The 16007-nt window shown below is 39.9% G+C and overlaps 1 protein-coding gene across 1 annotated transcript in view; it reads left to right on the top strand.

Annotated features, from left to right (window-relative positions):
* The window catches only part of RAB27A (RAB27A, member RAS oncogene family), a 17479-nt gene extending 1873 nt beyond the window's left edge, over window positions 1–15606 (top strand). Inside the window, exons 2-6 of the mRNA XM_009081137.1 lie at window positions 9728–9900; window positions 11504–11589; window positions 12219–12322; window positions 12995–13118; window positions 15307–15606. Coding sequence (XP_009079385.1) covers window positions 9748–9900; window positions 11504–11589; window positions 12219–12322; window positions 12995–13118; window positions 15307–15505 — 666 coding nt within the window. The 5' untranslated portion in view covers window positions 9728–9747 and the 3' untranslated portion in view covers window positions 15506–15606. The remainder of the gene's footprint in view (window positions 1–9727; window positions 9901–11503; window positions 11590–12218; window positions 12323–12994; window positions 13119–15306) is intronic.
* Window positions 15607–16007: the final 401 nt, after the last annotated feature.

Here is a 16007-nt window from a genome sequence, read left to right as displayed (position 1 = left end):
TCCTGGCTGATTTCAGCATATTTGTGTATTTCCATCATGTCTTTCATTTGAAACACATCTTAAATGAAATATCTGTAGTAATTAAGCCTGGTAAAGCAGGAATCTAATTCAGCTGTACAACTGTTGGTATAAACAGAAGCAGAACTGGGACCTTGGTGAGGTGGGAATTGTCTGGGAGTGAGTGGGTGTATGTTAGCATAGCTCTGCTATAGGCACTGCAGCTCTACTGATTAGTGCTAACTGAGATTTTCTTTTTTTGCATACTTAATTTGTTTTCACTGGAATCTCATTACTGGATTCTTATTTCCTTCTATAGTAAATCACATGCAATGATTTAAAATCAAACCAAACACTACAAGACAAAGCTAGTTATTCCACAGAATATGAAACAGCAGCACCTACTTTAATGAGTCTTTTCAAATAGAAACTCTTGTGGGACAGTACCATTACATACTCAGTTTCTTGTGACTTGAGCACAGAAGTGCATAGATAAATAGATTATTTCGTATCTACTTAGCCTTTATATCTCATTCTTCATTTGAGAGGTTTGATGTATTTTTCAGTCATAATGTAGAATGTAAAAAAATTTCAAATTGTTATATGAGGTTGGTTTGTCAGTTTGTGTGAGATTTTGAGGTTCTTCATGAGTATGCAACATTCATACTCGGTGTTAAGCGAAGCCAGCACAGTCTGTATCCACTGCAGAGTGATAACTGCATGTGTGTTTCCTTGATACAGTTTTCTACAGGGACCTTGTACTGCTTGTATCAATTAGAGCAGTCTGACTGGCAATTTATTGTCTTAGAGTAACTTTGTCTATTTTTTCTGGAGCTTGGATTACAAAGGTGGCTGTTCTGTAAGCTTACTGCTGCTAAGCCATTTATTAGCTACAGCAGAACCATTCTCAATTTTAATTGAAGCCTTCTGAGGGAAGGTAGGAAATTGCTTATAGGTCAGGTAAAGTGAAACTTGAGGATGCTATGTCTGCATGAAACATTATGAAAGAGTTCTTTAGGAAGGCATCTACAGCATGAAACACTGGCAATAGCCACCAGGTTTCAGCCAGGGACATTACTCTACAGTCATCTCAGGGACCTCCTGTCTGGGAAGAACTAGAAGGAGTAGTATGGGCAAACTGTGGCATTAGACTTGTGCTGCTTTTTGCTTTCCTTGCAGGCCTCGTACATAGCTCCATGACACACATTAGCGTAAGAAATTCTAGTTTGCTGTGCTGTTTATCCAAGCAGTCTTTGCTGTAGATCAGGATTTAACTATAATTCATGCTGTAATATGGGATTCTGATCAGAGCAGTGAGATAAATAGCATTGGTAACTCAGGTTGGAAAACAGCAGGCCTTGTGAATGGAAGCTTTGTGTTGTGCAGTTCAGCCTGCTTAATTGGTGCTTCTTTTGAGTTATGCCTTCCCTGAGGCTCTAGAAAAGAAGCTGTGCTAGTATACGAATTGAAGCCAACATTTTGCCAAAGCACTGTCTGAGCCTTTGGCAGACTGCAGAGCCTTAGCAGAAAGTTTGGGCAGTGCTAATATATGCTGCAGTTCTGGAACTGTTCGAGTGGAAAATTCGGTGAAGGTAGGGGCTAGGTTTTCAGTTGTTGAGAGATACCCACCCATAACCTAGCAAAGCTAAAACTAGAGCAGGGTTTGAGTGATACTTTTGAACCACAAACATGCTCCAAAAACGGCTGTGTCTTGCTGTCCCAGATGAAGATTTCTGTTGCGCAGTCGCACGTTAGTAACTTCCTGAAGAGAACAGGTTGTGGCCTATTGAATGCTGCCTATTTCAGGCAGAAGTGGTGTTTTATTATGTAATGGGCAAGTTAAGTTATGCCCAGAGTATTCTTAACAAGTTATTTCTAGCTTTTTCATAGCATTTATGAAACATGGAAGCATCACCTATGCTTACTATTTCCAGACATTGTCTACTCAAAAATCCTGCCCAGTACTGGCTGAAAATTCTCCCTGAGACTGTAGCTGTTACAGACTCTGAAATCAAAGGCTCAGGTTTCTTTTTTGAGACCTCTTGGGAGGAGATAATTCACAACTGACCCATCTCTCAAATTCTTTGAAGTGTAATGCTGCCAGCCTGCAGTGCTCTGACTGTTTCCACATTGCAGCATGATCTGGGGTAGGCCCAGTGAACTTGGCACCTACAAGGATGCTTCTGGCAAGATTTTATGAGTTTTAAAAGTTTGGGAGAAGTGAATGCTAGCTGTGAGCCTCAGTTTTATAAATCTAAATACATCCACATATGTCCATATGTGCCACTCCCCTGCTTAGCATCTCTGACTGTCCTATGACACTGGACTTGTGATTAAGGGATGGAAGGAATAACCTTTTCCAGTTGCTGGATAGGGTTTTTCTTAACTGACAATTTCCTTTGCATTCCCAAAGATAACCGCAAATTTATCTGGTCCTTTTTGCTAGATCCAAAACCCCTCTGATTAAATATTTTCACAAATAACTTATTATTCCTAACGTCATGTCCAAGATCCACAGATAACAGATTTTCCAGTACATTAGAAATGGATATGGATTAGTTGTTTAGTCAATAACTGTGATAACCAGCAAGTTTTCTGGGGAACAGGATGTTTTCACTGGTCTCTGGAAATGTGATCTGACACAGTAGTCCTGCTGCAAAAGGTTGTGATGCCTTGTGCTAAGCTGTTTCCAGAATAACTTCTGATGGAGTTAATCTTTGGATATTTCAATGTCATCTACATAATGAAAAAACATTTAACTTCCTGAGAAATCAAGGTGAAAGGTAGCTGAGAACTTCCCTATCCTGAAGGAGAAATACATATATATATAGTGGCCTGACTAATGTGTATTGCAGCCTAATGAATCACCATATAGGCAGAGCATAAAATATATTTTCTTTAGCATGGGTATCTGCACATCTTTTCCTTGAGATATTGCTTCATTCATATTCTACCTGCACATATGAAACTGCTTCCTTTTTCAGTTTTTAGATGTTTTAACCTTTTTTTAATTCCTCTTATTCTGCTTTTTCATGTTTGCTTTCTGCTGGAGATTTTTATCTCCTAGAAATCCAAACCATCATCCTGTGTGATTCTTATTATCTTCTCCTTTATCCTTCAGTGGCTGTTTCTGAGGGCAGAAATAAAAGTGTACTCTTTTTTTTTTTTCTTACCCTTCTGGAGCTGAAAGTGTTGCTGAATGAGTGGGTGGTCAAACTCCTGGGTATTTCCCTCCTGTGAATATGACCAGCTTTGTGGGCGAAATCCTGGTGGCTCCTGTTTCGTCTGAAAGAGTTGGAAACTGTAAATCTGTGTAAGACTGTCATTGATTAATTCCTTGATACTGTCAAGAGCAGGTACAGCATAGTGATGTGTAAGAAATGTGAAGGTTAGGCTGTGAGTAAGCTGGAAGGTGGGTCCCAAAGTAGTTGGAACTGTCCCATTAAGGAAGGATGCTGCACATAGCCCTGAATTTCCTGTTTATACGTTAGTGAAAAGGCTGACATGGTAACTTGTAAACCATTGGGGCTTAATGTATTTATTAGAAGAAGAGTCAAATGGTTGAGGATGGAGTAAGTAGTGTGAAGCTGTTTAAAAAAAAGTAAAATTCCTGCTTTATTTTAACCAGTTTGCTCTGGAGTTTATTTGCAGTATACAGATGTTCAGATGTTTGCTCCACTGCGATAACTTGAAAGCAGCTTCTGATGAGAGTGCAAAGAGGTAACTCATGAGGCAAAAGCTCTTGTTCCCAGGAGGGTACAGGTCCTCGGAGAGAATTCAACTGTTTTCATCACATACCATTGCAAATCTTTATTTATCTACAGTATTTTCTCACCATGAAGCATGAAAATGTTAGAAACTGATGAAGGAATAGAGATTGTGCTGTGTTTTTTGCACAGAAGTTAAAACTGCAGAGATCCTTCCATATAGGGAGTGCTGGACTATCATCTGCAATGTTCCTGGTTTTATTTTTCATTTTTTTCCAGTTCCATGCTGCCTTTCATTCCTTTATGTAACAGAGCCATTCTTTGAAATCCACCCTCCTTTTTGTTGGTTTGGTGATGCTGAAATGCAAATGCAGTTGCAAAACTAACTGTTGTTTCCCTTCCTTGGTTTCTCCTGGTTTTCTGGAAACAAAATCCAGAATCTGCTGTTTCCTTGCCTGGCCTATTGTGCAAGGTTCTCACCACATCTGCAGACTTGTTGCTTCCCTTTTGTGCTCCTTTTCCGGGTAGGATCATGATTTTATGCCTGGCATCTCCCATTGTAACTCATTTTCACAGCACTTTATGTGCCTGTCAGTTCTTGCTCTGCAAAATGCTGCAGCTGTAGCAATGTTGACAGCTGGCAAATTGTAGAGCACCTTCAGCTGAGTTAGAAATGACATCAGCATTTGGAGGCTAAAACCTCACAGCCTATTTTTTGTACCTATTTTTGCAGACTTACATATGTATCTTGAGTACCCTTAAAGTTACTTAGATCTTTCTGTGAGAGAGACAATCCTTAGACATTGATCTTGCAATTCCTTAGAATTCCTCTACAGCTGAAACTAAAAACATCATAACAGTAAAATGTCAGGCAAAGCAATTGAGACTAATCAAAAGAAGTTCTTCCTCTCATTTGTGAGAGGAAGGGTTATTTTCCTTCTTGTTATTTATGTTACAGAAAAGCCACAGAAGTCACAGAAATGTAATTTTGGCCAAAACTAAAGCAAGCCAAGTCATATATTTTCTGAGAAAAGAATAGTGCAGCTCAGAACATTTCAGTGAAGTGTTTATTTAACACCTCTCTTCCCCCACCACAGCAGTTACTTGAGTTTGTAAAAAATAGTTGGCATGATTTGCTTACATTACATTTGTACATATCTGGTAGCTTTTAACAAAAGGCACGTCTAATAAAGTGTTGACTAAGCAGGAACATTATTTAACTCAGTCCCTTGTTTCGACAGTGCTGGCAGTGTCTGATGGTGACCAGTTCTTCAAGCACTGAGGTGCTGCTGGAGCCTTAGAGCAGGGTGAGGCCATTTGCTGTGTTTCACCCACGCTAGGCAAGAATGTGGTGATTGCTCTGCTGTAGTGTGATGGGAGTGCTGGTATGACAGGATTAATGAACTTAGGCCTTGGAGGTCCAGATCACTTTCTCAGTGCTTCTGCTGTAACAGAGTGATGTATAAAACAGCTATTGAAGGTGGTAAAGTTTGTGTAGTGCCTGGGTGAGAAACTTTTGTAGCTTAAATTTATGTGCATTTGCAGAATGATCTGTACAAATGTGTCATTGCCATATGCTTGTATTTACACATTATCCACTGAGAGACCTGCAGTGTCTTGTTTTTCTGTCTGTGTGGGATTTGGAGTCCTCTTCCCCCAGTGTCCATGTCAGCTCTTCAGTCATAAGCAGGCAGCCTCAACAGCAAGAACACAGTGGTTTGCATCAGAGAGTGCTGTATCCTCCTCACACCCGAGAGAGAAGATGTAAAGCTGTGAATGGAACTGAACAGCTCTGATCCATATGTTCCATCATTAATGCATTTTTGTATGAAAACCCTTGTTGGGAACAATGTAAATGTATTAAGGTGTGTGGGTGATTTCACAGAAACTTTAGATCTGCTCCTAGGTAGGTCCTGCAGAAATCTCTCTTGAAATGCTGTTTGCCTCTAGGAATAAATGGGACATGTGAACAGTGTAATTGCTTCCCAGCCATGCTGTCAGTCAGCTCCCTCCTTAGACACAGAGACATGAGGCACACCTCTTTATCTCTGAGCACCCATCAGCCTGGTTGCAAGCAGGTGACACGTAAGCCTCTTGGCTGTGTGCTAAGGAGGTGGTGCTAGAAAAATACTCCAACTGGAAGTACTATCTCCAGTGTGCCCTAACTATTCCTTTAGCAGAGGTTGGGGTAAGTGGTATACCTTCCTTTAAATTGATGTGCTTGAGAACTGTCTGATTAGCAGCATGTTCAGGTTTCCTGAGTTTTACACTGTGTGTATGTGTACACATTTTTATTTGCAGCTCAATGCTTGGTTGGTTTTTCTTGGCTTGTGTTTTCATTTATTCATCTCTTTTGCTTCTTCCTTTTTCCTTCTCCCCTCCATTAGCTTGGTAGCAGCACAGGAGTTGCATGTTTTGTGTAAGGCCATTCAGGAAGTATATTCCCTGTTCCCATACTGCATGGGGGAAATCCTGCATGCCAGATGAGTTTCCTTAATTTATACAGGAGCAATACTGCCATAGTCTTGAATGTTTTATCACACAATAGGGTTGTGATATTTGTGTCCCAGAGGCAAAAATATGAGCCTTTTAACATTGATTCCTGTTAATGGGAGAGTACCTCAGACTAGGAAATGCACTGAAAAAGAGGAGCACTTGCTTTTCAGTGTCCCTTCTTGATAAGCCACAGTCTGGATGTGTGTGCATGTGGAGGCTCCAGAGCAGCAGCTCTACAGGCACAGCTCAAGTGATGGCTGTGGGGTCATGTCAGCAATGGTAAGGGCCAATGGAGTTTTTCCAGCACTTGCTCATAGCTCCTGTCCATCTGCATACCAGGCAAAGTGCAAAGCCAGAGCTGAATGGGATTTAAGGAGGGATTTACAACAGGCAAAACTGTGGAGCTTAAAACTGTATCCATTAGTGAATGTTTATAACCAAACAAAATTTGGGAATTATTTTCTTTTGGTGACCTGATGAATTCTAATTGTATCATCAGTTTTCTCTGAATCTACCTCCTACTCTCCTGATAGATGAGGTATAGAAATGTGGAAGGAAAGACTGGAAAGTGTGGAGCCCTAAAGCCTAATAAAAAAAAAAAGCTAATTGGAGGGAAAAAATGGGATGGAGTTTTAGTAACAGGGCCATGACTTTTAAAAACTCCACAGGAGTTTTAACTATGAATGTACTTTGTAGTGAATATATTCTTATTTCTGTTCCATGGAGCTGGATGTGTCTGGACACTAGGACTGCAGGTCTCGGAAGTAGAGGGTGGAGATCACTTTTTAAATATTTGTACAGGGAGGAGGACAAGGCTGGAAACTGCTATGAAAATAGCTCTTTGCATGTCTCCAAGGATAGGTTAACTGTGCAGGGTTTCACAAGAACCACTCCCTGGAGATACCTGAATAATAGATTGACATTATGGGGTGCAGTGAGAGGTGTGTGCATTTCAAAGGCCGAAGGAGAAAATTTCCTTCTCAAGCAAATCTTTTAGAAGGCACTTTTATGCCTCTTCCTCGTGCTCTGTCAGTCCTTTGGAAATTTTATTTGTTACCAGCCATAGGGAGAATTGAGGTTTAAGTGGGCTGAATGATGTGACATGTTTGTCCAAACAGACACTCTACAAATCAGATACGACACTAGGAATAACTTTAGGTTTTACTTCCCCAAGGTCCTTGACTTTTCAGTTTTGGCCATAGCTTTCACCCAGCCCTGTCCAGTGAAAGGACTGTCACAGTTCCTTACAGTTTCATGTAGTCTTCCTCCAGAAGGTCTTGCATGGGTGCACGATAAATTGGCAGTGATTAGGTGTCACTATCATTTGTATTTGTTATTGAAAGTGTGTTCTATATACCTCTGGCTAGCTAATGAAATACTAACAAGCCAAGGCAATTACCTCTGTACAGGTGGGATAGCATGGTAAAGGGCATGAAGCTAGCACTGGCCCTAAGATTTACATTTAAGCCTTTTAAAGCAACAATTAATTTAGGGATAGATAATTGAATAGAGGGTGAGCTACTACAGCTCTTTGCCCCTGGAGAACATCTGAGGGCAAAGGAAACACCATGTATGAGATAGACGTCTAAATCAAATGCAGTCTAGGGGGAAAAAAACCCTCTTGTTTGCTTTTTTTAGAAATATTTATCCCTTTCTTCTAGTGCATTTCAATGAAAAGACTTTGTAGAGCTACAAGGTAGGCATTCTGGTTTGACTTTTTTTTCCTTCCCCAGTAAGGGAGAGGATTTAAAAAATGACACAAAACCCCCAAATCACTTTTGCTGATACATGTGAGTGTGTCTGATGGATCAGGGCTTTTAATTTCTTCTAAAAATACTCTTATGTCAGTGTGTGTGATTGCCTGTTCAACTTGCTCACTTGAATATGCAGCCCCTTCAGAGCTGTGTAGTGGATGCAGGCCTAGAGTTGTGAATGTATGTGAAAAGCTCACTGTAGCTATTGCTGCAGGGTTTTCCCTTTCAGTCTTCTGCTGTACTGCAAAACTTTGATTAAAACACAAGAGTGGGAAGTGACTTACCTGGCTGTGGTGTAGTAGTGAATGTGAACTGTCACTTAAAACCTCTTTCCTGCAAAGTTTTACTGGTATTGATGGCATTGATGGCTGGGGAACAGGAGACCTCAAGACTGAAAATGGCAAAAAAGCATCAGATACTTTCCAGTGAGTCCTCAGCTGGAGAGTATCTGGGGTGAATCTCACTGTTGTCTGCATTTGAGTGTGCTAAGGGCAGTGATGGCTGAGTCAATTAGTCACAGTTCTGACTTGTAACCAAGAGCAGGACTAAAATAAAGGTGAAGCTTTAAAGATAGTTACAGTTTTAGCAGGATGGTGGTGACTGACACCCACATACTGGGGACACAGAGTTTGTTCCAAACCTCAGGCTGTGAGCTGGTAGTCCAGAAATGAATTGGTGTTTTGCCATTGATGCCAAGTACTGAAGTGTTTGACTTGAAATGAATAATTTAATCTAGTTCAATCTACAAGTATTTCAAAAAATAAATTGCAATTGAAACAGCAGATTTTCATCTTTTAAAATTTTGTTTCATCATCTGATTTTTTTGCATTTCGATATCTATTTCTGTCATTCATAAGAGGCAATTTTATTCCAGTTTTATGTTGGGTTTAGAATGGTTATTTTAGGCTTATCTTTTCATGTTCATGGCTTTGAACAAAACACAAGGCAGCTCTCTGCTGTTTGTTTTGGGGGAGGAGAGGCTCAGTGGCTACTCAACAGGAAACCACTTACATCACACTTTATGATATACATGAAATTTGCCAGTGATTTTTGTTACACATTCTAGCTGTTCTGTGCTTAGATCAGAATATAGGTAATAGGTTTTTTTCAAAAGCACGAAAAGGATAGAGATAAGTTTCCTAAATGTGTATGAGCCATGGAAAAATATGTGTTGCTTAATGGCAATTCAGGATCAAGGTTTAGTTTGAATGATTAACTAGCATCGTGATCAAAACCTGAAAAACTGGAAATTGTTCCTCAAAACAAAATGACAAGAAGCTTTTTCAAGACTGAAAACCAGCTATTAATAGAAAAGTGTTGTCATTTTAATTTAAATATAGTTGGCAGTCTGAAAAAAGTGGGTTTTATTCACAGTGAGTGTGAGGCCAGAATTGCCTTGTGGGTACATTTAAGTAGCTTTTCTCAGCTTCCACGTGGATTAAAGAGAGTTCTGCAGTGCATATTCCAGATGTCTTGAGTATCGTGACCTTGATTTTCAGTCTTTCCTGAAGAAGTTAAAAATGTGTTGCCTTCTCTTTATAGTAAGAGGAATGTAATAAAATTAAAGATGCATTGTTTTCAATCATTGTTGAATTTGGTATTGGTAATTGGTGTAATTAAGCATTTTAGGGTAGGCCAGTGTACAGGAGTACAGGACTGGTCCCACTGCTCGATCCTTCACAGTTCAAATAGGGATTTGTATTTTAAACATTTGTCAAAAGAAGCCCTGGCAGAGCTGTTGACTCACTAATCCTTTTCACTTTGCTTTTGAAGGTGCCTCCTGAATTCTCACTATGTCTGATGGGGACTATGATTACCTCATAAAATTTCTAGCTCTCGGCGATTCCGGAGTGGGCAAGACCAGCCTTCTCTATCAGTACACCGATGGCAAATTCAACTCCAAGTTTATCACAACGGTGGGCATTGACTTCCGGGAAAAGAGAGTGGTGAGTCTTCACAAACCTGAATTTGTGAACTGCTGCTTGAAATGGTGTCTGTCTGGTTTTTAAAAGTCAGACCTGCCCATCCCTATGTGTAGGCATGTAATCAATAGTTACTGTGTGCTTAATCTTGTGAGAGAGTAAAGACTTCTTTTTCCTAGTTAGTTTTGCCATTGGTATATGTACAGATCTGTTCCCCCGAAATTAAAGAAGAGCTGATTCTAAGAAACCACTTCTTTCAGCACGTGTTCATCCGTGAGTTATGAACATAGTGCCTCGAGTAGCCCTTTTATTGTTGAACTCTCTTCACAAGGAAAGACTAAGCTGTAGTAAAAATGTTTTTGCTGTGTGTGAACAAAGACTGCAGTATTGATTTTAAAACCAGTTTAAAACATGTGGATGAAATGGGATAGCATGAGACATGCAGCTGCTCTGGCTTCCTGAGCAGTCACCACTAACAGAGAAGACTTGTGAAAAACAAGGTTGGTTTTTTTTTTTAACCCCTGAGTTGTTATTAAACTAAGCAAATGTACTTTTGATATGAAGCTGAGCAGTGTATTTTGATAAGCATGTTTGATAAGGATGCTGGTCCTTACTGCTCTGAGAAATGGAGTTGGCACAAGGCTTTTTTCATTCTTATGTGCAAGTATTAAATGCCTTTCAGTGCAGCCTGATGATTTCCCAAGTGCCCAGAAATCCAGATGGTGTGACGGGCATTGTGCAGACTGGCTTTTGATGTGTGAAATGCACCACAGTAGTGCAAGGAGTAACTGTCTTAGTGAAATGCAAAACTGGTCTCTTGATAAATTAGTATTCCTTTTGTGGGATAGGAAACGTGGTGGGTTTGCTTGCTGGCCATGTTTGATAACTCAGGATAAGGTTTAGGTTTCACAGCCTGAATCTTATCATGCACAAATTCAGCAAGATTATGTATCTCTAAAGATATGTTTGTAACTCTTGTAATCTTAGGTACAATGACAGTTGAAGGTAAAGAAGATGACCTAACTCAAAGTATTCTAAACAAGAATTGAATCTATTTTTATCTGATCCTTCCAAGACTAACAGATGCCCTTATTTATATTTTCATGCTGAGTAAACTCTTCAGCTGTTGTTATTACCATCCAATTCCTGCTTTATAAGCTGTTACATGATAAGATCTATCCGCAGCAATCTTTTGGCAGCTAAGAAGAGCTGTCATTATCTCAGAGTATGTTCTGTTTGCTAATTAGGTTCTGCTAGTGGTACAAATGCACTGCCAGATTGCATTGTTACTATCTTACTTTAATTTGAATATGGCACAGGATAATAGCAAAAATCCCAGAAAAAATATTAAAATTCATCTTGTCTCATGGCCACTCTAAATATCTGTATGGAGTCCATAGTCTGTTGCATGCTGGTCTTCCAGTTTCACTTTTAAATATTCAATTGGATGTGAAATTAAAATGCAGCCTGCATTACTTTTGTCATGGAGAGCAGAGAGATTGAGTTGTAGCTGAGATCTTTGCATTGGCAGTGCTAGTTTTGCTGCATGTAATGGCTTTAAATATCAGTTATTTTGTGTTCTGTAGCAGCTGGAATGCTAACTGTCCTGCAAATTCACCTTTTACAGGTGTATAGACCCAATGGGCCAGATGGTGTTGGTGGCAGAGGACAGAGGATACACCTTCAGCTCTGGGACACTGCAGGGCAGGAAAGGTATGACTCAGGGTGGGAACATGTACTTAACAGTGATGGAAAGTTTCCTATGAACACTCATTAAATGATAACTGTTATTTACAACTGTAGAACATGAAAACTGTAATTCTTGCTTTTTTGTATTTGGAACCTTTCGGTTTATATTTTCATGGCCAATGCATATAGATGCTTTCAAAGCTTTTCTTCTTAAAGTTTTCTTTGAATTTCTGTAGATATGTTGAGGTCTTTGGAAAGTCAGACAAGTAAAATCATCTCAAAGGATTCTTTTCTATTTTCCTATCAAAAGACTAGCATCCTCGTGGATGTGTATAGGAGATAAATTTCTGTTCAAAGTTGGAATTTAATTATTGTTTTAATTTCTGAATCTTGATCAAGGCGTGCTTTGTAATAGAAGACTTTGTCTAAAGCTCTCACACTCAAGTGAAATGTCTCCTTGACTCCTTAGGCCTTGATTATGCCATAGGAATGTTAGCAGTTCTTGTTACACAGTCCCTGCATCAGCAAAACAATTATGAATATTTCATTCGAGTTAATTCAGTCTGAAGTTACCTCAGTTTCATGACTGTATGCAATTATGTTTTCAGAGTAACTTGTCAGGTGAGCCAACTAATTTCACTTTGCTGCTCTAGGTTTCGTAGCTTGACAACGGCTTTTTTCAGAGATGCCATGGGGTTTCTTCTGCTCTTTGATCTGACAAATGAGCAAAGCTTTCTGAACGTCAGGAACTGGATAAGTATGGCCTTCTTTTCTTTTTCCCTTTCTTTCTTTGCCTGGGTGGGGAGGTGGCTATATAAATACGGAGTCTCACTGAGAAATAAAATACTGGTTTTTATAGCTTTCTCAGTAAAAGAATGTAAATGTTGCAGTCATACTTGTAATTGCTGCTAGTGATTTGCTTCTGGGGCTTACCTGAAATTCAGCTTTGCGTGCTGAACTTGAATCTTAACCTATATAAAAGCAAGCTGAGAAAACAGCATATCTCTGGCTCTGGTGCTGTTCAGTAATTGAAGTGTGTGGAAAGCCTACACAAAACTCTCTTTTGACTCACCTGAAGCTTTGTCAGCAAAACTTAATGGAAGGCAAATGTAATTAGGCTGGTATATCTAGGTAAAGGAGTTCCCAAACTGCATCATCCATCAGGAGAGGGAATTAGATCCTTTCCTGGCAGCTCACTGAAGATGCTTAGTGAGCATAACTTCTTAAGCTACAAATACTCAAGTTTCTGTGCTAACTTTGTCAGGCTTCTGTTTCCCTGGCATTTCCAGTGAGTACATGATAACCTGTTCTCTGGCTCCTCAGTGCAATAGCACAAGTCCTGTGTGATGACAGAGAACATAGGTGGTGTTCCTAGTGAGCTGTATGTGTGACAGTAAGTTGTGACACCTGTTCATGTTGGTGCTGTCAGGTCAGCTGCAAATGCATGCCTATTGTGAGAACCCTGACATCGTGCTGTGTGGAAACAAGAGTGATCTGGAAGACCAAAGGATGGTGAAAGAAGAAGAGGCTAAGGAACTTGCAGAAAAATATGGGTAAGTAACTTCCAGTTATTGCTGTGTTTAAAGCAGAATGAAATGTTTTCTGTAATGCCTTTTCTGTATACTGAAAGGTTATTGTGAGAATAAGCATTTTAGAATGCTTAACTGGCCAGTATGAGATCTTTTTTCTTCTGTCAAAGATGAATGTTTTCTGCATTGCTTAAAACTTAATACTTAATATTGCAATAATCTTACGCTGGAGATAAGTTCATCTTTTTTCCTTGGCAGTAAACAAAGTAAATTTTTACAAACATTCTGGAAAAGAGAATTTGCTCTTGCCTGTGCTGAGGCATCTGCACTCTCACAGGCTGCCAGGGAGTCTGAAAACTGAGTCAGACCAGCAGGAAGACAGGATAGCCTTGCCCTTCCCTACAGGCACAGGTCATGTGTCCCTGAAGGAAGTATGTGAAGTGTTTGTTCCTATCAAATATTAATTAACCCCCTAGTACTTTTATACCCCCTTAACTCTTTCATAGGGCTTATCTCTAGCTTACATTTGCATTTCAATTAATTAACCCCCTAGTACTTTTATACCTCCTTAACTCTTTCATAGGGCTCATCTCTAGCTTACATTTGCATTTCACTGTGGATCAGAAATCCACTTCTGAAGCAGGTCTTCTGATGTATTTATTGTGGTTTGATTCACATAGTGGAGCATATTTCTAGCACATTAACTAGATTCCTTCTCAACTGAAAATTCAACTGGATGATGTGCTCCAACCAGTAATCTGCATTCAGTCTGGAGGATTAGAACTGCTCCAGAGCAAAGCCCACAAGACATGCCTAGTGTGAACACAGCAGTCCTCTGTGTGAGCTGCCTTGTTCTGCAAGTCTTCTCCTGCTGTGTCATGCTGTTTCCTACCACATAGGCACAAATTAGGTTGCCTTGTCCTCAGAGAATCACTGGAGGCAAATCAGAAACAATTGTCTATTATAGACAAATGGGTTTAGTGCAATATTACCTTCTTACTTCTTCCTTCTCCTGTGAAAAGTCCATGTCCCACAGACAACAATAAGTGCATATGGCACTTTAACCAGCTGCTTGTGAAGGAACAAAAAGTTGCAAACAGCAGTAGATGGCATGTGACCATTTCTTAAATCTCTTTGCCTGTGGCTCGGGGAAATAATTGATAAAATATTTATTTTTGTGGCTGCAAATGCCAACTTAATTTAGAAATAGGGAGCTAAGAGTCAAGTTTGTGGATCACATCCACAAAAAAGTTCTTTGTCCTCTAGAGATGACACAGGATAGCTGCTAGGAGTCACTTTGTCCTGAGGGGAAGCAAGATAAATCCTGCTGCAGTGAACAGTCTTCTGGTAACAAAAGTGTGAGATAGTGAATATCCCTTTTCTGTGGAAGGGCCTTGTACTGAGTGATATATTTGAAAATGATTGTGGGAGACCTAAACTATAAAGTATTTTTGACCGCTCATTGAGTCTTGCAGGTTAAGTAGGAAGTACTTAAAATTCTGCAGTGATGATAGCTGTTTCCTGGGCAGTTACAGTAATGTCGTTGCTGTGGAGCACTAAGTGCCAACAGTCACAGCCTGTGGACCTGCCATTGGAACATCCTGATCCACAACAAGAATGAAAATGAGCAATGTATTTTCCATACCATGGCACAGAAACATTTGTTAACAAAAACATCAGTGGTCTGAGCACTGACACTTTTGTAATGTAAGAAAGTTTAGAATTGAGGTGCCAACAGAAGAAATGGTCACCTCCTGCAGAGATAAGAACCATACTGTGAGTCTTTAATGCTTTGCCTGCAGAAGAATGGCACTACCAGCATTCCCTCTCTTGCAGTGACTCCTGAGCTGATGTGCATAGAAACCAGTAAGGAGAACACTTATGCACACAAGGATATAGAAAGTAATTGCATCTCTTGCAGGGAATGGAGCTTAAAACCCAGACCTCAGGAGCATAATTTTGGGAGCTCATACTGACCAGTACCTGTGTAAATTGTGGACTTCATTAAAGTTTACCCTTCTGCCCTACCTACAAAGTCAGCCAGTTCATTCATTTCTTTTACATTTCAGACCACTGAGCACTTAGTGTCTTTCTGCTATGGAGTAGCAGTGACAGCCTTTATGTGGTTTCTAAATATGTGCCAATAATCCTGTATTGTTGCTTTCTCCTATGTGTATAAACTCTCTGATGTGTGTATTGTTGTTTCCTGCAGAATACCATATTTTGAAACCAGTGCAGCTAATGGGAATAATGTAAGCAAAGCCATTGAAACTCTGCTTGACCTCATTATGAAGCGCATGGAACGGTGTGTGGATAAATCCTGGATCCCCGAAGGGGTCGTGCGCTCCAACGGGCACAGCTCCACAGAACAACTGCATGAGGAGCAAGAAAAAGGCAGATGTGGCTGTTAGCTCAGTTGCAATTAAGTTTAATATGTATGATAAAGTATAGTACAGTTGCAGCTTAACTGTTTAACTTATGGACAAATCACATTGTGTAGTTATTTAATGAGCTGTATTCATTCTGGCTACTAATTTCTGTTTTCTTCCTCTCAACACTGACCTTTGCTTGCAAGGTATGCAGTTCATTAGTGATGGGACAGAGGTTTAATTTGGTGTAGCACTGGATATTCCTCTAATTCTTTGCTTTGGAGGAAAGGGAAGGAAAGGAATTTTTATTACCAAATTCAGAAACATGTCTATGGGCAGTGAGAAAGGGTAGGCTTCTGCTCTGAAGGATTTCTAGTTGCCCTTTAAAGGCTCCATTAACTACACAGACTAGGCCTTTAGATATTGTGACAGCTCTTGGTCTCTACTAACAACAAACTTACCAACATGGTTCTTGGTTTTGAACAGAAGCACTTAATCATTTCACCAGTCAATAACAATCTCAAACAGTCAATCCTATGTTTGC

Source organism: Acanthisitta chloris, unplaced genomic scaffold (assembly GCF_000695815.1).
Source record: "Acanthisitta chloris isolate BGI_N310 unplaced genomic scaffold, ASM69581v1 scaffold10988, whole genome shotgun sequence".
NCBI classification, from domain to species: Eukaryota; Metazoa; Chordata; class Aves; order Passeriformes; family Acanthisittidae; genus Acanthisitta; species Acanthisitta chloris.
This window is presented reverse-complemented; position numbering and strand designations above follow the sequence as displayed.